The 25270-nt window shown below is 43.7% G+C and overlaps 1 protein-coding gene across 8 annotated transcripts in view; it reads right to left on the reverse strand.

Moving 5' to 3' along the window:
* Nucleotides 1-25270, reverse strand: part of WDR26 (WD repeat domain 26) — a 2773460-nt gene that overhangs the window by 2289741 nt on the left and 458449 nt on the right. For all 8 annotated transcript variants that reach the window (XM_044058793.1, XM_044058834.1, XM_044058809.1 and 5 more), the window contains exon 4: nucleotides 13474-13610. In XM_044058793.1, coding sequence (XP_043914728.1) covers nucleotides 13474-13610 — 137 coding nt within the window. The remainder of the gene's footprint in view (nucleotides 1-13473; nucleotides 13611-25270) is intronic.

A 25270-nucleotide genomic window follows, 5' to 3' on the forward strand; every position in this document is an offset into this window, starting at 1 on the left:
AGGGCTGAATCTTCCAGCCCCTCCATTTTTTCTTTATCTGGTCCAGGAGGGTTTTCTGGAATTTAACCATATGAAACTAACAATTAAAAACCCTTCATGGTCAGGTTAGCGGACATGTACACTTTCTTTCCTAAGCTATCCAGTGTTCTAACCTTTTTTTTTTTCATTTAGCAAGAGGTTTCTGAAGGCATTGCCTTTGGTTTGCTTAGGACCACAGGAAACTACCTCAGGGTCTGACAGAAGCTTCTTAAACTGATTATAGGAATTTAAAACCCTATTACAATGGTCTGGTTAATGACGACAATGGATTTGGAATCAAACTGCAGGGAAGCATGCTGCATAACATTATCCACAACCTGTAAAACTGGAGGACTGGCCAAAGTTTTGTGCACAGGAAGCCTAAAAAATTCTCTAACCCTCTTCTTAGACTGAGGAATAAGTTAAGTCTCTCTGCTGAAATACTCAATCTTACACTCACACTCAAAAGAAAACTTTTCAAGTAGTGAGGCTGAAGCAAGATTTCCATCCAACTCAGAATCAGCATATGACCCAGAGGAAATCTGGTTAACATACGTCAGATTATTTTCTAAGTCACAGGAAACAGAGACCTGGTGGAGAAGGTCCCTCTTTCATTTGCCAGAAGTTGTTCCTGTATAGCAGGGGACCTATCAGGGCTCATATGTCTGGATCTCAAATCCATGAGGTCCTCAGCAAACCTGACAAGATTCTGCAGTTAGGCCTGTAGTGACAGACGCAGAAAGCCTAAGCAGAGGCAAACTGGAAGCAGACTTTTTATGTTTGGCTATGGGCATGTTTTTGGATGTGGCACTGGCTGTCGGCCCAAGTCACAGGCAAATGTCCACGACCTGCATCTGGGTCAGCTGAAATTTTCTTTCTAAATTGAGAGAGGATTCGGCCTTCGCCATCAGCAGGTTTAGAGAGAAAGAGTGAGTCATAAGTCAGGGGTCTGCACAGAAATCCTGGATGCATCTGATGCCCTACTTCCTTTGCCCTGTGTAGACGTACAGAGAATAGTCAGCATAATGGACTGCAAAAGGGTCTTGCAAGCAGCCTTTGTCACGTGTTCTGTCATCAGAGGGGACTGTGGAAGTCTCTCTCCTTCTTCGATAATCATGAGTCTGGGAGGACTGTCCGATGCCAACTGGCTGTTGTCCAATACCCTAGTAGATTCATAGGTGTGTACTAGGATAATGGCTCTGGAGCTTTTACAAGTTAAAATCAGGTCTCTACAAAGACACACACACAAACACACATTTTCACAGTTGCCAGAAAGTACAGTTTTGTACCTACCATAAATGTAGATGTTAAGAGTGTCTTCACTGCTGCAGTCATTACACTTGGGTTATCCTGCCGTCAGGCGGTCCCGCAGTCGGCCAGAGTTCCAAAGTCTTGGTCCGGTGTCGGTTGCTTCGCAACTTCCATGACGTCAGTGCGTCAGGGGTATATGAGATGAAGCCGATGCCATTTTCTTCAGTTTTTCTTGCCCCAGATGTCAGGTGCCCCCAAAAAGGTAGGCAATACATACTGCTAATAAAACATACAATAAAGTAAAAACAAAACCTTCAGTAACCAGCAAATACACCACATAGGTAGTATAGTGCAGAAAGGTATAGATATGACCCAGGTAAGAAAGAAGGGATGGCAGGTGGGTAACCAGGACTGCAGCAGTGAAGACACTCAAACATCTACATTTATGGTAGGTACAAAACTGTACTATGTTCATAGTGTTTCACTGCTGTAGTCATTACACTTGGGTTGAATTCCAAAGCTGAGTCAGGGTGGCTGGTTCTATAGAGGGTTTAGTGTGGCTATGAGGCCCTGCAGCACTGCAGTGGCAAAGCCATCTCTGGATCTAGAATAAAGAGGCAAGTGGTAATGCTTGGTAAAGGTGTGCACTGAACTCCAAGTTGCAGCTTCCAAAATGTCTTTGGTAGGTACTCCTCTAAGGTAGGCAGTAGAAGTGGCAGTTGCCCTGGTGGAACGTGGTCTAATGTTACTAGGTACAGGTTCCCCATGCTGTGTGTAGCAGAACCGGATACAGTGCCCTATCCACTTTGAAATGGTCTGCTTTGAAATAGCCTTTCCCTGTGACCCTGGCAACATATGATACAAACAATTGCTCAGTTTTTCTTAAAGTTTTTGTTTTGTCCAAGTAGAAACGTAATTGTCTGTGCATGTCCAAGGAGTGTAGAAATCTCACCCCTTTATTCTGTGGATTTCGATAAAAAGGTTGGCAAGTGAATAGTTTGGTTAAGAGCCACACTGGATACCACCTTAGGCATAAAAGAAGGGTTAGTTCTTAAAGAAACCCTGTCTTGGTGAAAAATGATGGAAGGCTCCACTGCCATTAGTGCCTGTAGTTCGGAGACTCTTCGTGCTGAGGTTATTGCCAGAAGCAGAGCAGTTTTCCATGATACATATTTTAATTCTGCTAAATTGGCTGGCTCGAAAGGAGGTAAAGTGAATTTTTTCCAAGACAAATTTGAGGTCCCAAGTAGGTGTTGGTGCTCTCCGGGGCAGTCTTATGTTTTTAGCCCCTCTGAGGTACTGCTTTAGCAATGGATGAGAGAAAATTGGAGGATCTGTGTTGTAATGAGCCGAGATGGCAGAGGCGTGTATCTTAATGGATGAGAAGGATAGTCCTTTGTCCAGCATCTCAGTTAAGTATTTTAGTATCTGAGGAATGTTTGGGACAAGAGTCAAGGCTTTGTGCCTGGTTCCAGGCACAGAATCTCTTCCACGTTTCTGAATAACACTTCCTGGTGCTAGGCCTCCTGGCCTCCAAAATGACATCCATAACAGCTTTAGAGAGAGGTGTTGTCTGTTTGGCTACTAACTCTGCCATGCAGCCAGGTTTAAGGTTTTGAGCTGACTGTGCAGAATCTGATTGTTTTGTCGAGTCAGTAGGTGTGGAATTTGAGGCAAAATCCAAGGTGGGCCTTGAGCCAAGTTCTTTAAGATTGGGTACCAATGTTGGCTTGGCCAGTCTGGAGCAATCAGGATCATCTGTGGTTGTTCTTGTCTGGCTTTTAGGAGTACCTTTGAAAGGAGAGGCAGTGGTGGGAAGGCATAAACCTTTAGGCTTTTCCAGCTGAACGAAAGAGCATCCACTTTCCATGCTTGTGTGTGATAAGCCCTTGTGCAGAATTTTTGTAGTTGGCAGTTCAGTGGGGTGGCAAAAAGATCTATGTCCGGGCACCCCCATTTTTGCATTATCATGCTGAAGACTTGTGGATTTAATTTCCACTCGTGAGGATCCATGAAGTTTCTGCTTAAGTCTGCCAAAGTATTTTTCTTTCCTGGCAGGAATTGTGTTTGCAGATGAACTTGATAAGTTAGAGCTGTGTTCCACAAAGTCAAGGCTTGTCTGCATAGAGGGTAAGAATGAGTGCCCCCTTGCTTGTTTATGTACATTAATGTGGTGTTGTCTGTCCTTAATAATAATTGTCCTGGATGCAGAAGGTCCTTGAAAGCTGTTAGGGTATTTTGTACGGCCAGCATCTCTTTTTGATTGATGTGGAGATGCATTTGGTCTGTGGTCCACCTGCCCTGAACACATTTTTCTGCCATGTGTGCTCCCAAGGCGTAATCCGAAGCATCTGTTGTTAAAGACTGCCTGGCTGTGGGTAGAGTGAAAGGCTGACCCTTGTTGAGGTGACATGCCTGTGCCCACCATCGAAACTCCTGTCGTAGGCAGGGAATTAGTGGTATTACTGTTTCCAAGCTGTGAGAGTGTTGAGTCCAAACACTTTTTAGGTACCATTGTAATTTCCTCATATGCAGTCTGGCATATGGAATTAGTAGTATGCAGGATGCCATGAATCCCAAGGCCTGCAGAATTTTTCTTGCAGGGAGTTGGGACTTTGTTGCCATAAATTGAAAATATTGAGTCAGTTGTCCTTGTTTGTCTGGTGAGAGATAAGCCATCTGGGCCGTTGTATTTAAGCTGGCACCCAGGAATATTACCTCTTGTGAGGGCACTAGTTTTGACTTATTTTCGTTTACTCTGTACCCTAGGCAAATTAGCAACCTTTTTACAAACGCCAGATGCTTTAGAAGAATGTCCTTGCTCCCTGCTTGAATCAGGCAGTCGTCCAGGTATGGATATATTTCAATTCCTTTTTGTCTGCAAAATGCAATTACTGGTACCAGGCACTTTCTGAAGACCCTGGGCGCAGTAGATTAGCCAAAGGGCAGTGCAGAGAATTGGTAGTGCATTGAACCAGATATGAATCTGAGGTATCTTCTGCAATTTTGTCGGATAGGGACATGCAGGTATGCCTCTGATGTCCAAAGTAACAAGCCAAGCCTTCTTGCCCAACATGGGAAGCAGCTGCTGTAGTGTCAACATTTTGAATTTCGGAACATCCAGGTAAGTATTTAGAGTAGAAAGGTCTAATATGGATCTCCAGGCTTTGTCCTTTCTGGGGACCAGGAAGAGTCTTGAGTAAAATTCTTGTCCTTGTTCCTGCTGTGGTACTTTTTGAATAGCTCTCATGTCCATGAGGGTTGTAATTTGATTTTGTGCCTCTGCCCACTGATTTTGTGGCAGGTGTGGCATTCCTTTTAGCCTTGTAAAGTGAGAAAGTGGAACCTGTAACCTTGAAACACAATATTCAGAGCTCATTTGTCTTGGGTGATTGCTTGCCAATTTTGTGAAAAAAGTGCTAGTTTTCCCCCTAAGGGAGCTGTCAAAAGGGGAGAGCTTGGCATTGTTAGGGGAATTCATTGGGACTGTTTCCTGTAAGGTTGTGACTTGTCCTCACCTCCTTTTGGGGTTGTAGCACCCCACTGTCTTGGTCTATTAGAGCCTTGGGGCTGAGATCTGCCTCTTGGGCGTCTATCTGCCTCTGTGGTCTGGAAAGGACCAATTCTTTGTAGGCCAATTTCTGCTAAATCGAGGTGGCTGTACCTGTAAGAAATCCTTCACTGTTTGCATAGATTTTGCCTTATGCTCCATTTTCTTTAATACCTCCTCTGCCTTAACACCAAAAAAAATATCTTGCTGTAAAGGAGCATCCAATAATTTTGCCTTAACATGATCTGGTAAACTTTGTTCTTTTAACCAAGCATGCATTCGAATCACAGATCATGTAACTGCTGCTCTACAAGAAGCCTCTAATGAATCAAAACCACATTGCAAAGTATGTTTTCCCACTTGTTCAGCATGCAATAAATCCTGCATTTCCTTGTAGTCAGGATGTTCTGCACTAGTACTCATCTGTTTTAACGGAGACATTAAATATTGTTGGTATTTAAGCATGTGAAACTGGCAATTTAAAGCACTCTTGGCTAAAGTTGCAGAGGTGTAAACTTTCTTCCCCCATCTGTCTAATGCTCTAGAATCCCTGTCAGAGGGAAATGGATTTTTGGCCGTGGAAGCCTTTACTCCTTTGGGACCCTGGGAAATAGTTTCTGGGTCAACAGCAGGGTTTTTATGAAGAAATTTGTGAGAGTCAGGGACTCTGTAGTACCTGTCTGGCTTGACGGGAGCAGGGGGTAAAGAATCAGGATTTAAACTGGATTCAGAGAACACATCCACAAAATCCAACACTGGTGGAATAGCAAGGGGCCTGTGCTGAGGCAATAAAAGAAAGTCTCTGAGCCTTTTCTTGGATTCTGAGTAATCCTGGCCCTCACAATGGAAATGCTCCTCATGGTATGTAAAGTTTCCCCAAAAGAATAATCCTCAGGAGGAGAGGCTGAAGGAATTGATTCTTCAGCATCAGAGTCCTCATAAGGGGGTAAAGAGTATTCCTGGTCTGAAGAGGAATCAGAATATACAGAAACCTGGTCAGAGGAATCATAGTCTGTATCCTACCTAGGCCTTTTATCAGGAGGTGGATGGGAACCCCAGATCTGAGTAATTAAGTCTTCAGCCATTTTGAGCATGTGTTTTTTTAGGCATGGAGGCCTGTCCAGGTGAATGCTGTGCTTGCTTCTTTGTCTTTAATGGAGTTTTAGACTTGCCTGTAGTGTTAATGGTAAGTTATGAAGGTCTGAAAACACCCTCAGAAGCCGATGCCTGCTCAGCGGCTCCGGACCCATCTGAAGGGTTAGTCTCCGTAGGCCCAATACCTTGAGTATTCAGAGGCCTAGGCGCCTCCACGTGGGAGTCGGTAGCGGCCTGTGGCTCTGAGGTAGCGGGTGTCAGGGGCTGCGAAAGCGCCTCACTGAGAACCGGCGACTGGCCTAGAAGAGGCTTCGTCGTCAGTTTTGAACCTCGGATGCTTGTCCTTATCCTTGTCTCTGCGTTTTTTGTGCATTCCGGTCGTCGGTTGTTCCAACGGCATGGTACAGTTAAATCTTCAGCCAAAGTAATGGCGAGCAAAATCAAACAGACGTTTAATAATGCATTTGTTAAATCTAGCACAAAACCGACAACTAGTGACATCGTGATCTGGGCCTAGGCATGGAATACAGTAAGAGTGAAAATCCTTGAGGTATTTGCTTCCCACAAGAAATACAATTATTAACTTTTACTGACATTGGTCTGAGGCAAGAAAAAGTTTCTCCGACGGGGTACTTAGCTTTATTGAAGACTTCGGTTCTGAACATAGAATTTGATATCTCAGGAGTCTGTCGACCGGCACTTCCGAACTGCTTTTGCTTCGGGCACCGCACGGCAAGAAAGACTGAAGAAAATGGCGTTGGCTGCATCTTACATACCCCTGACGCACTGACGTCAGGAAAGAGGCGACAGCAACAGATGCCGGACCAAGACTTTGGAACTCTGGTCAACTGCGGGACCGCCTGACGGCAGGATAACACAAGTGTAATGACTGCAGCAGTGAAACACGAACATCCAGGCTTAGAACTCCTACCGAACTAGTTTGCTACACTATAGTATTATGCAGTTATCGCAAGCGCCACGGAGATTATATAGAAGAATGCTTAAATGTACAGACTTCTTGAATTGGCCGTGAATCTAACCTGGGTCAACTGCTTGGGAGGCAGCTATACTCACCACTACAGCACCAATGCTACAAACCCCAATCTTTTTACAAGGACATTCTGGGTCAGCATACCTTTAGATGCTATAGTGCATGTGGGCTTTCAATACTCTCTTCTCTAAAAACGTTTGTAGTGACTCTGCCCTACGCTTTAAGGTTCTCAAACTGAAAAGCCACACCGCAGGCAACTGGGCACGTCATGCTCTGGGCCCTGGCAGGAGCGAAACGTGCAAGTCCAGATGACAATAATGTTCATGTTTCACTGTTGCAGTCATTACATTTGGGTAATCTGCTGGCAGGTTGCCCTCAGTCGGCCTGAATTCCAAAGTCTTGGGTCTTGCTTCAGTTGCTGTCTCCTCTTGTATGACTTCAAGTCGTCGGGGGTATAAAACATGCAGCAGACACCATTTTCTTTAGTCTTTCTTGCCATGCGGTGCCCGAAGCAGAAGCATTTCACAAGTGCCAGTCGGCAGACTACTGAAATATTCAAGTTTGAGTTTCAGAAACAAAGTCTTCACTAAAGCTAAGTACCCCGTTGGGGAAACGTTTTTCTTGCCTTTTACCGATGTCAGAAAAAGTTAATTGTATTACTTGTGGGAAGCAAATACCTCATAAGGATTTCCATTTATACTGTATTCCTTGCCTAGGCCCTGATCACAACATGCCTGGTTGTCGGTTTTGTGATAGATTTAACCAATGCACTATTAAGAGTTGGAACTTCAGTGGTGCTGCGGTAGCGTTGTCGCCTCATAGCAAGACGTTGTCCCATTCGATTCGTAGCTAGAGCGTCTTCTATGTGGAGGCATACGTGAATGGGGCGTGCCTTCGTTGAAGGTTGTGCGTCAGGGCTGGTAACCCGGTACATAAAAATCCAGTACCAATCATTAGCGGACCGAAGTTTCGCTGTGGCGACCCCTAACCCGGAAAAGCCAAAAGACACAAAACTATTAAGCGTCGGTATATTTTTGCATCAAAGTACTTTAGAAACAGATTTAACTACCCAGAAATGTCGGATAGCAATCAGACTACCGGAGTACATAAAAAAACGCAAAGAAAAGGACAGAGAAAGGCAGTCGAGATCCAAAACTGACAACGAAGCTTCTAAGCCAGTGGGTGGTACTCAGTGAGGCGCTTCCGCAGCCCCTGATACCCGCTACCTTCGAGTCGCAGGCCTCTACCGACACCCATGTGGAGTCCGGCATACCGCAAGATACTCAAGGTATTGAACCGACGGATGTATCTCCCTCAGATGGGTCTGGAGCCGCTGAGCAGTCACCGGCTTCTGAGGGTGTATTCAGACCTCAACATTTGTATATCAAGCCGAAGACAGCTGCAAAAACAAAAGCAACTTCTAAAACTAAAAAAACTGATGCATGAGCCACGTGCACAGGCCTCTATGCCTAAAAAACAGATGGTCAAAATAGCTGAAGACCTCATTACGTTGATCAGGGGTACCCATCCCCCTCCAGATAAGAGGCCTAAGCAAGACACTGATTATGAATCTTCAGATCAGGCTTCTATTTCTTCTGATTCCTCTTCTGATCAGGAATTATCTATACCTCCCTATGAGGATTCTGATGCTGAGGAGTCTATTCCATCTGCATCACCTGCTGAGGATTATTCATTTGGAGAAACCTTGCATACTCTGAGGGAGCATTTTCACTGGGAGAGTCAAGACTACTCAGAATCAAAAAAGAGGCTCAGGGATTTCCCTCTCCCTCAGCACAGGCCTTTAGCCATTCCACGTTTTAGACACTGTGGATGATGTGTTTGCGGAGTCAAGCTTGACCCCTGACTCCTTACCTCTGGCTCCCAGTAAGCCTGACAGATATTACAGGGTCCCTGACTCACATACATTTTTATTTAGAAACCCTGCTGCTGATCCTGAAACTATTTCACAGGGTCCAAAGGGAGTTAAGGCCTCAACAGCAAAAAATCCTACCCCCTCTGACAGAGATTCAAGGGCAGTGGACAGATGGGGAAAAAAGGTTTATACATCTGCAACCTTGGCAATCAGGGACTTAAACTGTCAATTTCATATGCTTAAGTACCAACAACATGTTATGGGATTTCTGAAACAGAAAATTATGTTGATTTCAGAATGTGCAGAAAATAAAGAATTGCAGGAATTACTGCATGCAGATGAACAAGTTGGAAGGCATACTTTGCAATGTGGTTTTGATTCCTTAGAGGCATCCTGCAGGGTCGCAGTTACTGGATCTGTGATTAGGAGGCATGCCTAGTTAAAGGAACATAATTTGTCTGATCATGTTAAAGCTAAATTGCTAGATGCACCTTTACACAGCATGATTCTCTGTTTGGTATTAAGGCAGAAGAGATTTTAAATAAAATGGAAGACAAAGCTAAGTCTATGCAAACTGTTAAAGACTTCTTACAAGTGCAGCCACCAAGATTCAGTAGACACTGGCCTACAAAAAAATTGTTCCTTTCCTGTGTCAGACACAGCTCAAACGGACAAATCCAGACGCCCAAAGGGTTCCAGATACCAGGCGCAAGATTCATACAGGTCAAAGCAATGGGGTGCTTCCACCTACAAATCTGGAGGAGATAAACCGTAAACCTACAGAAAGCAATCCCAATGACTTCCCTTCTGCCTACACCAAGCACTTCTCTTTTGGCAGCACCCATGGGGGAAAATTAGCACTTTTTGCTCAAAATTGGCAGTTATTAACTCAGGACAAGTGGGTTCTAAACATCGTATCACAGGAATACAGATTCCATTTCCACACACTGCCAATGGCAAATGGTTGGCCAGATCTGCCAAAAAATCAATGGGCAGAGGCACAGAAACAGGTAACGTCTCTCATGGATATGGCAGCCATTCAGACAGTACCAGAACAGGAAAAAGGACAAGGTTTTTACCCAAGACTGTTCTTGGTACCCAGAAAGGACAACGCCTGGCGGCCAATACTGGATTTATTGATTTTGAACACATACCTGGACATTCCAAAATTTAAAATGCTGACTTTGCAGCAGCTTCTGCCCATTCTGGGCAAGAATGCTTGGCTGGTGACTTTAGACCTAAGAGAGGCATACCTGCATGTCCCAATAAGACCATCATGTAGAAGATACCTCAGATTCAAGGCTGGCTTAATGCATTACCAATTCTCTGCACTGCCCTTTGGCTTATCTACTGCACCCAGGGTCTTTACAAAATGCCTGGCACCAGTAATTGCATTTTGCAGACAAAGTATACAAATATATCCTTACTTGGATGACTGTCTCATTCAAGCAGAGAACAAGGACACTCTTCTTCGACACCTGGCATTTGTGAAAAGGCTTCTAACAGGCCTAGGGTACACAAACAAAAAGAAATCACAACTGGGACCCTCTCAAAAATAACATTCATGGGTGCAAGCTTAAATGCAACTGCCCAGAGGGCTTACCTCATGCCAGACAAGCAAAGGCAACTGACTTCTTACTTCAAACTGACGGCAACAAAAACCCAATCTTCCGCAAGACAAATTCTGCAGGCTCTGGGCTTCATGGCATCCTGCATTCTACTGATTCCATTTGCAAGACTGCATATGAGGAAACTTCAATGGAAGCTAAAAAGTTTATGGAGTCAACATTCTCACAGTCTGGAAACAATGATTCCTCTCATTCCCTGCCTGCAACAGGAGTCTCTATGGTGGGCAAAGGCATGTCACCAAAACATGGGACGGCCATTCAATCTACCCCCTGCCAGCCAAACCTTAATGGACGCATCATATTATGCCTGCGGGGACCACACGGCAGGAAGATGCATTCAGGGCATATGGAAACCGAAACAAATGCATCTACATATCAACCAGAAAGAGATGCTAGCTGTTCAAAATGCCCTAACAGCCTTCAAGGACTTACTTCATCCAGGACAACTACTGATAAAGACGGACAACACCACAGTCAATAAACAAGCAAGGGGGCACACACTCACACCCCCCCCCCCTTTGCAGATTAACCATGGCACTGTGGGACACAGCTTTGACCTACCAAATACATCTGAAAGCTCAATTCCTGCCAGGAAAACAAAACACTCTGGCAGACAATTTAAGCAGAAACCTTCTGGACCCTCACGAGTGGAAACTAAATCCACAAGTCTTCAGCATGATTACAGAGAAATGGGGGAGCCCAGACATAGATCTATTTGCCTCCCCTCAAAATTATCAATTGAAAAGATTCTGCAAAAGTACTTATCACAGACAAGCATGGAAAGTGGACGCCTTATCCTTCAGTTGGAAAAACCTATCCTTCAGTTGGAAAAACCTATCAGTTTATGCCTTTCCTCCTCTGCCTCTTCTCCCCAAGGTCCTCAAAGTCAGACAAGAAAAGCCAAAGATGTTATTAATTGCCCCGGACTGGCACCGCCAATACTGGTACTCAATCCTAAAGAACTTGTCTCAATACCCAGCTTGGACCTTGCCTCAAAGACCACAACTACTGTCCCAGCAAAACAATCAGATCCTGCACAATCAACTACAGACTCTGAACCTGGCAGCATGGCTAATCATGTAGTCATACAAACAGCACCTCTCAGTAAAGCTGTGATGGATGTCATTTTGGAAGCCAGAAGGCCTAGTACTAGAAAATCTTATGCTGACAAATGGAAGCGATTCTGTGCTTGGATTCAAGCACAAGGAACTGATACAGCAGAACCAAATATTCCTCAAATATTGCAATACTTAACTGAGATGCTTGACAAAGGCCTATCTTTCTCATCAATTAAAATCCATGCCTCTGCTATTTCGGCTAATTACAACACAGAGCCACCAATCTTTTCACATCCTTTACTAAAGCAGTATCTTAGAGGGGCCAAACATTTAAGGCCTCCTAGAAGAGCACCATTGCCTGCATGGGACCTCAATTATGTGTTGGAAAAGCTCACCCTGCCTCCATTTGAACCAACTGCTACGGCTGATATAAAGTTCTTATCATGGAAAACAGTTCTGCTACTAGCAATTACTTCAGCAAGAAGAGTTTCAGAGCTACAGGCCCTCATGGCTGTAGAGCCTTTTATCATATTTTACCCAGACACGGTGTGTCTGAGGACAAATCCTACTTTTATGCCTAAGGTGGTTTCCAGTGTGGCTCTTAACCAAACAATTCACCTGCCAACCTTTTATCCAAATCCACAGAACAAAGGTGAGAGAATTCTGCATTCCTTGGACGTACACAGACAGCTAAGATTCTACTTGAGCAGGACTAAAGCTCTAAGAAAAACTGAGCAATTACTAGTGACATATGCTGCAGGATCAGAAGGCAAGGCTATTTCAAAGCAGACAATTTCAAAGTGGATAGGCCACTGCATCCATTTCTGCTACTCACACCATGGTAAACCTGTGCCCAAGGGCATTAGGTCTCATTCTACCAGAGCTGTAGCTACTTCAGCAACCTTTCTCAGGGGAGTACCACAACCTTTCTCAGGGGAGTACCAACCAAACACATTCTAGAGGCTGCTACTGGAGTTCTGTTCACACCTTTACAAAGCATTATCATTTGCCTCTCCTCAAAATCCAGGGCAGGCTTTGCCACTGCAGTTCTGCAGGGCCTTATAGCCGCTCCTAATGCTGTTTAGCTCCAGCCTCCCAACCATAGGCTTTGGGATTCTACCCAAATGTAATGACTGCAACAGTGAAACACGAAGAACATAGTACAGTTGTGTACACTTACCATAAATGTAGATGTTCGAGTGTATTCGCTGTTGCAGTCCAGGTTACCCTCCCGCCATCCCCCCGTCATTCTGGAGTTTATTTTTCCTTCTCTATCTTCCACAACCTATGTGGTGTATTTGCTTGTAGATGAAGGTAAAGTTTATATTGATGCATGTATATATATATATATATATATATATATATATATATATATATATATATTTATATATTTTTGCTTCCTTTTTGGGGGCACCTGACATCGGGGGCAAGAAAAACTTAAGAAAATGGCATCGGCTGCATGTTTTATACCCCTGACGACCTGACGTCATGGAAGAGGAGACAGCAACCGACTCAGGACCCAAGAGTTTGGAATTCAGGCCGACTGAGGGCAACCTGCCAGCAGATTACCCAAATCTAATGACTGCAACAGTGAATACACTAACATCTACATTTATGGTAAGTGTACACAACTGTTCTTTTCTCACAACTGATATTTAAAAATAATTTTTACATTAATCAGGAAAAGTTCCCGAATGGGGTACTCTGCTTTTGGCATTCTAATCTGTGGATTCAGAAAGACACTACAAAGGCTTTATTACGCTCTGATGGCAAGACAGAGCTGAGAAAAAGGCGCTGCCTGAACACTTCTACACCCTGATGTTGGGAGATGGTGAAGGTGTGTGCAAGGCCAGGGATGAGGAGAAAAATCTCTGGTATTTGGCCTTGACAAGGGCTACCACAGAATATGACAGTATAACTGTCCTGCCACAAAAATTAAGTAGACATTCAAATTTCTGTTTTCCAATCAAACCACAAATGAGTTAAAGTCCAATGAATAGCTGCCTTACCCACTTAAAATATGGATACGGTCCGTATTGTATTTCAGTGGTGTCAGTTCGCAGCGTAGAACCTGTAGTGCTTCCAAAACCTTGCCATCCTCTAGGTACTCCAAGTACTTCTGCTGCAGTAGTAAAAATTTCATCCTCTGTTGAAAAGCAGAATTGCAAGTGAGATCTTTATAAAAGTTAATTTAGTCAATCTGCTTATGTGAAAATCAGTGTAAAACACAGCTTTGGCGAAGACAGCATTATGGTCACATGACTTTTCATTAACTTATTCTCCAGAATAAACAAAAAAATTACTTCTCAAGCTTCATCACAAATCACCAAGAGCACAAATAAAAAAAAAGTTATGTTCTTACCATAATGTTCCATCTATGCTGTCCATCTTCATTCCCATTAACCTGTGGGTCTCAGTTCTGATCCTAGGAACCAATCAGCTGCTTTTTTGCAGCCTGAGACCACTCCTGAGGGGGTCAGTAATACTCAACTGAGCCAGTCTACTAATATGGTGGACTCCCCCAGAATGTGCATTGCTACAAGAATGCGGTTGGTAAAGATTAACCACTGCCAAACCCCAAGCTTCTAGACATAAGGGGGTAAGGTCTGGCTCCTCCCCATTTGTTGATATACCAAACTACTGACATGTCTAAATTTCAATAGTCCCCAGAGGAAGAAAGCTGTCAAGTTCCTGCAAAGCTAGAACAACCACTCATCTCCAGTACAGAATTATGCAATTTGGTCTGCTGCAATGTCCACATGCCTTGGGCCGCACTACCCAGATTATGCCCCACACCCCCAAGCTGGGAGGTGCCCATAGTCAATGTGGCGTTTGGGGGTGGAAGGATGAATGAACAATCTTGAGTAACATCTGTGGAGTGAAGCCACCAAACCACAGATTCTTTATACACTCAACAGTTTTATGGGAAGACAGAGGATTCCAGAGTAGTGACCACTGAACTGTCAACATCCACTGCAATATCCTTATGTGGAGACGAGCCATGGGCAGGAGACTTATGGCCACCACTGAACCCCATGCCCTGAGAACTAAACTGGCTGGAGGCTGAGGTATGGGCAGAACTTGTCTGATTTGATTCTTACATTTGTTACTCTGTCATCAGATAAGCACAGGATGTCCTTGTATTCAGACAAGTCCCAATGAAGTCTATGACCTAAACTGGGATTTCTGCATGTTGATGAAGAGCTGTTGGCCATGCTCCACTTAAAGAAATCCCAATCCCTCCAGATTCCTGTCCCAGAGACTTCCCATACTCTGGAACAGACTACCTATGTCAAACAGAGCTCCTCATTAGCACTCAAGAAACATCTTGATGACTGGATGGGAAATAAGAAATTCACCCCAGGGATCACTTCTGTGGCTCTTCTCGACAGGGGCACAGGAAAATAATTTTCTTGGGTGGTGAAAGCCAAGGTATCTTTTTGGCTAGGCTTATATAGGCCCTAGGGCTAATAGCATAATACCTACCTATGACCGCTATCTCTAGAGTCAAAGCTAGCTGTAGTAAGTAGTTTCTGGCTCAAATGACACCACCCCCTGCCCAGAAAACCACAGTGAAAAACTTCTCTAAAGCAAATTTCACACTCCTCAAAACTGAGGTGGAATCCTTCAAAGCCCCCGGGCCTGTGGAAAATATGGCCCAGACCGCAGAATCCTTTATAAACGCATTCTATGAACACCTTCAGGAATGCATGGATCATGCGATCCCAAATAAAACCAAGACCCAATCCTCCAAAGGCAGATGTCCTGTCTGGTGGACCCCAGACATAAACAAGCTATACAATAGGAGGAGGAAGCTACTAAATGATAGAGCAAAATTCCAAAAAGGGAAGGCATCTCTGATCAGTATTAGCAAAAAAACTACGGGCACTCATAAAATCGTCTAAGACCAGCTTCGAGAGAAAAATTGCACAGGACACTAAGGATAATCACAAGGCTTTCTTTAGTTATGTTAGGAACCTGGGTGGTAATTCCCAGATATGCTCAGAATTAGTCCAAAATGACAAAAATACACGAACCCACAGACATTGCCAACATCCTAGCTGACAGGTTCAGTGCAAACTCCCCCCCCCTCCCCACCAAAGGGCAAATATCTATTCCAGCAGAGTGCTGCCCCCCTGACATCTCGGATGCTCAGGTAAGAGCCGCCCTCTCCAAAGCAAAAAACACAGCATCAATGGGGCCAGACGGTGTCCCGGGCTGCATCCTACATGAACTCAAAGAAGAGCTAAACCCAAACATAAAACTACTGTTCAATCTCAGCCTTACTACAGGATATGTACCCAAAGAGTGGCGTACAGCAACTGTGGTCCCTCTCTACAAAGGTGGTGCCTCAACGGATCCTGGAAACAATCGCCCCATAAGCCTGACTAGCTTGGTCTGCAAAGCTATAGAAAGGATAATCATGGACCTCATAAATAAAGATATTGGGGACCTACAGACACTGGATCCTACCCAGTTCGGCTTTGTTAAGGGCAGATCCTGCCTCTTAAACCTGGTTGATTTCTTTGAAACAGCCACCAAGGCCATTGACGATGGGAAGGTGGTCCACACAGCCTACCTGGACCTCACAAAAGCCTTCGATACAATACCCCCACTCGGCCATTATAGATAAGCTCACCAGCTTAAATATAAACCCCTATGTCACTAGATGGGTTGCAAACTGGCTCAAGGACAGAACCCACATGGTTAGAATTGCTGGAGCCATGTTAGACTCCAAACCAGTTACAAGTGGCGTCCCACAAGGCTCAGTCCTGGGACCTCTCTTGTTCAGTATATATTTCTCGGAGGTACAGGCCAACACGGAAGGACTGTGGCTGACCAAGTTCGCAGATGACTGCGAACTGGGCACCATAATCGACTCTCCAGCCGACACAAGCATCCTCCAAAAGGGCCTCATAGAAACAGACAACTGGTGCCAGAGCTATGGCCTCAAGCTAAACGCCAAAAAGTGTATAGTCATCCCCTTTGGCAAAAACAAAGTGCCCACAAATTACCACATAGGTGGTAATCCATTAAGTACAGAAGTAATTAGGGACCTGGGGACCCAAGTTGATAGCAATCTCTCATTTGACAACCACGTGGCCAAAGTGGTTAGAAAAACATTTTATATAGCCCACCTAATCATTAAGGGATTCACATCTAGATCAGGGGAGGTCATCGTGCCTCTTTACTCATCCCTCATCAGGCCCATAATTGAGTACAATGCCCCTTTTGGGATGTACCTTACCAGACACCTGCAGCAACTGGAAAGACCCCAAAAGTGCCTCACCAAGAGGATCAAAGGGCTCAAACAGATGCCATATGCTGCCCGGTTAAAGAAACTCCAGCTCTACTCAGTGGCATACAGCCTGTTCAGAGGCGATCTGTGCCTGACGTATAAAGCCATGTCCAACCTGAATTAATGGACATGCTGCACCTCAGAAAATCCAAATCCTATCGAGCTACATGCTCAAGAGACTTGAACCTCAGCACTGAAATAAATAGGACATGCTGGAGGGACAGATTCATAACACAGAGGCTCCCTTCACTCTGGAATAAAATCCCAGTCCAGGTTAGGCAGAGTCCCTCATTGACTCTCTTCAAGAGGAATCTTGATGAGTGGATGGGAGATCGTAGGTTTACCCCGGGTATGACTTCTGTGTCACTGTTAGACAGAGGCACAGTATACTAACCTCAAAAAAAGGGCATAGCAAAATTAATTTAAAATGGGTGGCGAAAGCCAAACACATTCTGGCTAGGCTTATAAATGCCCTAGGGCAGACAGCCTAGTATGAACCTATGAGTAGACGTCTGGATGGAGAGGTCAGAAGACAGTCATACACATACGGAAAAAAATGGTAGCCCTGCAGTCTGAGATGTGCTGTCACCACTGCCAAGCATTTAGTGAACACCCTAGGGGGCTGTTGTGAGACCAAATGGGAGTGGTCTGAACTGGTAGTCACCGGCTCCCAGCCTGAAATGTAGGAATTGCTTGGAGCGTCTGTCCATTTTTATATGGTTGTATGTTTCCTTCAGGTCCATAGGTTCACAGGTTGGTACTAGGCTATCAGCCCTAGGGCATATACAAGCCTAGCCATAACAATTCCCTAGCTATTTATTCAAAAAAATTTACTTCCCTGGACCCCTGTCTAGCAGGGCAACTGACATGATCCCCGGGGTGAACTTCCTATCTCCCATCCAATCATCAAGGTTCCTTTTGAAGAGGGCCAAAGAGGCGCTCTTGCTTGACATGTATGGCCAGTCGATTACAGAGTCTGGGGAGTGTCTGGGTTATGAACCTATCCCTCTAGCATGTTTTGTCCATTGTGATGACAAGGTTTAGATCCCTGGAGCATGTGGCTCTGAGGGACTGGGATTTCTTTAAGTGTAGCATGTCCAACAGCTCTGGGTTTGACATGGCCTTGTATGTTAAGCAGAGATCACCTCCGAGTAGACGATATGCGACAGAATATAACTGGAGTTTTTTTTTAGACAGCATAGGGCATCTGCTTTAGGCCTGTGATTCTTTTAGTGAGGCATTTCTGCGGCATTTCCAGTTGTTGCAGATGTCTTGAGAGGTACATACCAAACAGGGCGTTGTATTCTATGAGTCTAATGAGGGATGAGTACAGTGGGACAATGACCTCCTTTTTGCTGGACGAAAAGCCCTTAGTGATGAGGTGTGCCACATAGGATTTCCTGACTGTTGTGGCGATGTGGTTATCGAAGGCAAGACCACTGTCCACCTGTGTCTCTAAGTCTCTTATTACACTTTTAGTGTTTAGTGTACTGCCACCTATGTGGTAATTCATGGGTACATGTTTTTTCCCAAAGGAGATAACTAGACATTTCTTGGCATTGAGCTTGAGCTCATGGCTCTGGCACCAAGCATCTGTTTCTGTAGAGCAATTTTGTAGAATATCCACATCATTTGGGGATTCAATAATGGCTCCTAGTTTGCAGTCATCTGCGAACTTTGTTAGCCAGAGTCCCTTAGTGTTGACCTGTACTTCAGAGAAGTAGATGCCAAACAAGAGCAGTCCTTGGACTGAACCCTGAGGTACTCCAATTGTCACTTGTCTGGAGCTGGATCTGAAGTCAGCTACTTTTACAGTGTGGGTTCTGTCAGTAAGCCAGTTGACAACCCATCGAGTGACGTAGGGATTAATGCCCAGCTTAATAAGTTTAACTATGATTCCAGAGTGGGGGATGGTGTCAAAGGCCTTGGCAAGGTCCAGATAGTCTGTTTGGACGGCCTTACCCTCGTCCACTGCTCTGGAGACTGATTTGAAGAAGTCAATCAAGTTCAGGAGACAAGATCGGCACTTCACGTACCAAAAAGTACAGTTTTGTACCTACCATAAATGTAGATGTTCGAGTGTATACAATGCTGCAGTCATTACACCAGGGTTATCCTGCCGTCAGGCGGTTCCCCAGTCAGCCTGAGTTCCAAAGTCTTGGTCCGGCGTCGGTTGCCGTCGCTCTTCCCTGATGTCAGTGCGACAGGGGTATATAAGATGCAGCAGACGCCATTTTCTTCAGTTTTTCTTGCCCCAGATGTCAGGTGCCCCCAAAAAGGTAGGCCATTCAAATTGCTAATAAAACATACATAAGAAAAGCAATCAACAACTTTCAGTTACCAGCAAATACTCCCCATAGGTAGTAAAGGATAGAAGACATAGGTACGTACCAGCAAGTAAGAGGGGTAAGGAGGGAGGGTAACCTGGACTGCAGCAGTGTATACACTCTAACATCTACATTTATGGTAGGTACAAAACTGTACTATGTTCATCGTGTTACACTGCTGCAGTCATTACACTTGGGTAGAATCCCAAAGCTGAGGTAGGGTGGCTGGTTCTATAAGGCATTAGGGGTGGCTATAAGGCCCTGCAGCACTGCAGTGGCGAAGCCAGCTCTGGACTTAGAGTATAGAGGCAGACGGTAATGCTTGTTGAAGGTATGTACAAAACTCCAGTTGCTGCTTCCAAAATGTCCTTGGTAGGTACTCCTCTGAGGTAAGCAGTTGAAGTGGCTGTTGCCCTGGTGGAGTGAGATCTAATGCTGTTAGGTACACAGGTTTTCCATGGTGTGTATAGCAGAAACGTATACAGTGTCCTATCCATTTTGAAATAGTCTGTTTTGAAATGGCTTTTCCCTGTGCTCCTGCAGCATATGCTATCAATAACTGCTCAGATTTTCTGAAAGCTTTGGTTTTGTCCAAGTAGAAGCGTAACTGCCTGTGAATGTCCAAAGAATGCAGTAGTCTCTCCCCTTTATTCTGTGGATTTGGATAAAAAGTTGGTAAGCCAATAGTTTGGTTTAGAGCCACACTTGATACCACCTTTGGCATAAACGTAGGGTTAGTTCTTAAAGACACCCTGTCTTGGTGGAAAATGATGAAAGGTTCCACTGCCATTAGTGCCTGTAATTCTGAAACTCTTCGTGCTGATGTTATAGCTGGGAGAAGAGCAGTTTTCCAAGAGATATATTTTAAATCTGCTGTTAGCTGGCTCAAAAGGAGGTAAAGTTAATTTTTTCAACACAAAGTTGAGGTCCCAAAGTTGGAGTAGGTGCTCTACGGGGCGGTCTTATGTTTTTAGCCCCTCTGAGGTACTGTTTTAGCAAAGGATTAGAGAAAATTGGTGGATCAGTGTTGTAATGAGCAGAGATGGCAGAGGCGTGGATCTTTATGGAAGAAAAGGAGGCGCCAATGTCCAACATCTCAGTTAAATATTGTAGTATCTGAGGAATATTTGGGACAAGAGGGTCAAGGCTGTGAGCCTGGTTCCAGGCACAGAATCTCTTCCATTTATCTGAATAGGCTTTCCTGGTACTAGGCCTTCTGGCCTCCAGAATGACATCCATAACAGCTTTGGAGAGAGGCATTGCTTGCTTGACGAAGGAATCTTCTATGCAGCCAGGTTTAAAAGTCTTAGCTGGCTGTGAAGTATCTGATTGTTGTGCTGAGTCAGCAGATGTCGTATTTGAGGCAAAATCCAGGGTGGTCCTTGTGCGAAGTTCTTTAAGATTGGGTAACAATGCTGACGTGGCCAGTCTGGTGCAATCAGGATCATCTTTGGCTCTTCTTACCTGGCTTTTATGAGTACCTTTGGAAGGGGAGGTAGTGGTGGGAAAGCATATACTTGTAGGTATTTCCAGCTGAATGAGAGGGCATCCACTTTCCATTCTTGTGGATGGTAAATCCTTGTGCAGAATTTCTGTAGCTGGCAGTTCATTGGGGATGCAAACAGATCTATGTCCGGGCAACACCATTTTTGTGTTATCATTCTGAATATTTGCGGATTCAATTCCCATTTGTGGGGATCCATGATGTTTCTGCTTAAGTCGTCTGCCAGTGTGTTTTTCTCTCCTGGCAGGAATTGTGCTTGCAGATGAACTTGATGGTTTAGAGTGGTGTTCCACAAGGTCATGGCTTGTCTGCAGAGGGGATAAGAGTGAGTGCCCCATTGCTTGTTTATGTACCACATGACTGTGGTGTTGTCTGTCTTTAGTAGTAGTTGTCCTGGATGCAGCAGGTCCTTGAAGGCTATAAGGGCATTTTGTACAGCTAGCATCTCTCTCGGATTGATGTGAAGATGCCTTTGTTCTGTGGGCCACTTGCCCTGAATACATTTTCCTGCCATGTGTGCTCCCCAGGCGTAATCCGATGCATCTGTTGTCAGTGTCTGCCTGGCTGTGGGTTGAATAAAAGGCTGTCCCTTGTTGAGGTGACAAGCTTGAGCCCACCATCGAAACTCCTGTTGAAGGCATTAGTGGTATAACTGTTTCCAAACTTTGACAGTGTTGAGACCAGACACTCTTTAGGTACCATTGTAGTTTCCTCATATGCAGTCTGGCATACGGAATTAGAAGTATGCAAGATGCCATGTAACCCAAGGCCTGCAGAATTTTTCTTGCAGGGAGATGGGTTCTTGTTGCCATCAATTGAAAAAATTGAGTCAGTTGTCCTTGTTTGTCTGGCGTGAGATAAGCCATCTGGGCCATTGTATTCAAGCTGGCACCCAGGAATATTATCTCTTGTGAGGGCACTATTTCTTTTCGTTTACTGTGTACCCTAGGCAACTTAACTTTTTTACAAACGCCAGATGCTTTAGAAGAATGTCCTTGCTTTCTGCTTGAATCAGGCAGTCATCCAGGTATGGATAGATTTTAATTCCTTTCTGTCTGCAAAATGCAATTACTGGTGCCAGGCACTTTGTGAAGACCCTGGGCACAGTAGATAAGCCAAAAGGCAGTGCAGAGAATTGATAGTGCATTGAACCAGCTATGAATCTGAGGTATCTTCTGCAGTTTTGTCTGATAGGGACATGCAAGTATGCCTCCTTGTCCAAGGTTACGAGCCAAGCTGTCTTGCCCAGCATGGGAAGAAGCTGCTGTAGTGTCAACATTTTGAATTTTGGAACATCCAGGTAAGTGTTTAGAGAAGAAAGATCCAGAATGGGCCTTCAGACTTTGTCCTTTCTGGGAACCAGAAAGAGTCTTGAGCAAAATACTTGTCCTTGCCCCTGTGGTGGTACCTTTTGAATAGCTCTCATGTCCATGAGTGCTGTAATTTGTTTTTGAGCCTCTGCCCATTGATTTGGTGGCAGATATGGCATTCCTTTTAACCTTGGCAGAGTGTGAAAGTAGAACCTGTAACCTTGAGATACAATGTTGAGAACCCATTTGTCTTTGGTGATCATATGCTAATTGTGATATTAAAGTGCCAGTTTTCCTCCCAAGGGGGCTGGCCAAGAGAGAGAGCTGTTTGGCAGCTGTAGTGGGAAGTCATTGGGGCTGTTTTTTATATGGTTGGGGCCTGTCTTCCCCTTCATTTTGGCCTGATGCACCCCATTGTCGAGGCCTGTAAGGACCTTGTGGTTGACCTCAACCTCTTGGACGTCTGTACCTGCCCCTTTGAGGTCTGTCTGTAACTGGAAAGGACCAATTCTTTGTTGGCCAATTTCTGTTACATCGAGGAGACTGAACCTGTAAGAAATCCTTCATCGTTTGCATTGATTTTGCCTTATCCTCCATTTTCTTTAATACCTCTTCTGCCTTAACTCCAAATAACACATCCTGCTGCAAAGGTGCATCCAATACTTTTGCTTTAACATGATCTGGTAACGTATGTTCTTTTAACCAAGCATGTCTTCTAATGACAGAACCTGTAACTGCTGCTCTACAGGAGGCCTCTAAAGAATCAAAACCACATTGCAAAGTATGTTTTCCCACTTGTTCAGCTGCATGCAATAAATCCTGCATTTCCTTAAAATTAGGAGGATCTGAATCTGGAAGCATTTTTTGTTTCAATCGAGACATCAAAAATTGCTGATATTTTAACATGTGAAACTGGCAATTTAAGGCCCTCATTGCTAAAGTTGCAGACTTGTATACTTTCTTCCCCGATCTGTCTAATGCTCTGGAATCTCTGTCAGAGGGGACTGGATTTTTTGCTGATGAGGCCTTAATCTCTTTGGGTCCCTGAGAAATAGTTTCAGGGTCAGCCACAGGCCTTTTATAAAGAAATTTATGTGAGTCAGGGACTCTGTAGTATCTGTCAGGCTTAACTGGGGCTGGGGGTAAAGAATCAGGATTTAAGCTGCATTTGTTTCGTTGTTTTTAAAGGAGGTTTAGACTTAGCAGAAGATTTAATGCTTAACTGAGTAGGTCTGAAAACACCCTCTGAAGCTGCGGGTTTGTTCAGCTACTCTGGATCCCTCTGAAGGGTTAGTTTCGGTAGGCTGAAAATCTTGTGCGTCCGCAGGCCCAGCCATCTCCACGTGGGAAAACACAAGAGGTCAGCATGTGCAGCTATAAATATTTTTAAAATATAGTAGTAAGACTTAAAGCATGTAATGCCACTAGAAAGATTTAATCCAATTCAAACCGGTTTCGGCTAAGCAGCCTTCCTCAGTGAAAAAGCAAATTACATCCTTACTGCACTTCATGAATATTTATACATACCAGCAACCAATCGGAAAGTGGTACAGTCCAAACCTAAGGCTAGTGTTTTCATTATTACTGAAAACATATGTACAACAAAGTTTTTGTTATAAAGAAAGACCTATAATGTCCCATATACATGAAACATATAACAAATATAAGTACATATGTATATATACTAAGATACATAAAAATAGTAAATGACAAAAAGAACCTGTGAATATTATATGTTTAGGTGGAGATGTCTAACAAATCATGATGTCCTAAGTACCATGAGTATGAGTATATTATGCAGTTTGTACACATTAGTCCCCAAAAACAGAACTACATTGATCAATAATATGTCCAAAAGAATATACTGATATGGTTAGTAATAATCAAGAGTACATTATATGCTTATTAAATAATAGTTAATACAAAAACATGCATGTATAGCTAAGAGTCAATCGAAATGAAGAATAAATATGGTTTACAAATATCACAGATCTTTTTCATATGATTCCGACTCTAATAAAGTAGTATACAACAGTTATCTAGTATAAGCTATTTCAATGATCAAGCACACAAATCCCACTATTCACAAATTATAGTACCATCTCATAATAAACATCACAACTATCAATGATATATTCCATATTAAAAAATAATTCATATATTTCCTAACCACATAGTCTGTACAATAATAAAAATATATAGTATAAGTTATAGATAGCTGATTCTTAAATCAGACTAATTCAATTCCACAGGCTAATTGTGGTATTAGCATTCTTTCAAAATTATAGATGGTCATTAAGGCCAGGGGGAAAAGAGAGCCCCAAGGTGAATAATCCAATATTTCTCCTTATGGCTCAAAATACTATGCCACCCCTGTTGGTTACTCCTATCTCCAGTGATTTTGTCTATAATCATAAACATGAATTTTGCATTATGATGTTTAGCAGTATGTCGATAGAGAGCATTAGTCTCTTTCTTATTGCGTATATCACTTTTATGTTCCCCCATTCTAACCCGTAATGAGCGTGATGTTTGCCCAGCGTAAATGCTGAGCATCGACATGTTGCCAGATATATAACCCAACTGCTGCTGCAGTTACCAAAGACTCTGAGGTCATAGACTCTACTCGTATTAGTACTCGTAAATTGTTTAAGTTTACTTACTCGGTTACAAGATGTACAATGTCCACATGGAAAGGTGCCAAGCAGTTGGTCCCCAGAGATAGTCATTTGTTTGTAGATGGCTCCCCCACTTTCTTTATGTTTGTAATGTGAGAATAGTGCTCCTAGGGTTTTTCTCCGTCTGTAGGAAAACTGACATTTGGGGCCCAAAATATTTCTGAGATGATCATTGGCTAATAATATATTCCAATTTGCATCAAGGGTACTTCTAATAACATTATGGTTTCTGCCATAAGTAGTAACAAATCTCAATGGGGATTCTTGTTTTGATGATTGGCAAGTCTTGTATTCCAGTAATGTGTTCCTATCCTGTTTATCTGACCATATGCTGGCTGACAATGTCAAATAGATTATATCCTCTGTTCAAAAATCTGTTTTGGAGATCCACTTTGGCTTCATCAAAATCCCTTGCAGAAGAACTAGTGCGTTTAATCCTAAGAAATTGGGATTTTGGTATATTGCGGATGGTGTGGCGCGGCTGCATACTAGATGCATGAAGTAACGTATTATATTGTGGATATTTCCTATGAATTTTGGTACTCAATGTATGATCATTGTTCCTATAGATTGTGACATCCAGGAAATCAATAGTTTTGGGGTTATATGTTACAGTGAATTGTATGCCCCAGATGTTACTATTGAGATATTCCACAAACTCCTGTAAATATATCAGATCAGCACGCCA

The sequence above is a fragment of the Protopterus annectens genome, chromosome 1.part2 (assembly GCF_019279795.1).
Source record: "Protopterus annectens isolate FY-2018-M chromosome 1.part2, PAN1.0, whole genome shotgun sequence".
NCBI classification, from domain to species: Eukaryota; Metazoa; Chordata; order Ceratodontiformes; family Protopteridae; genus Protopterus; species Protopterus annectens.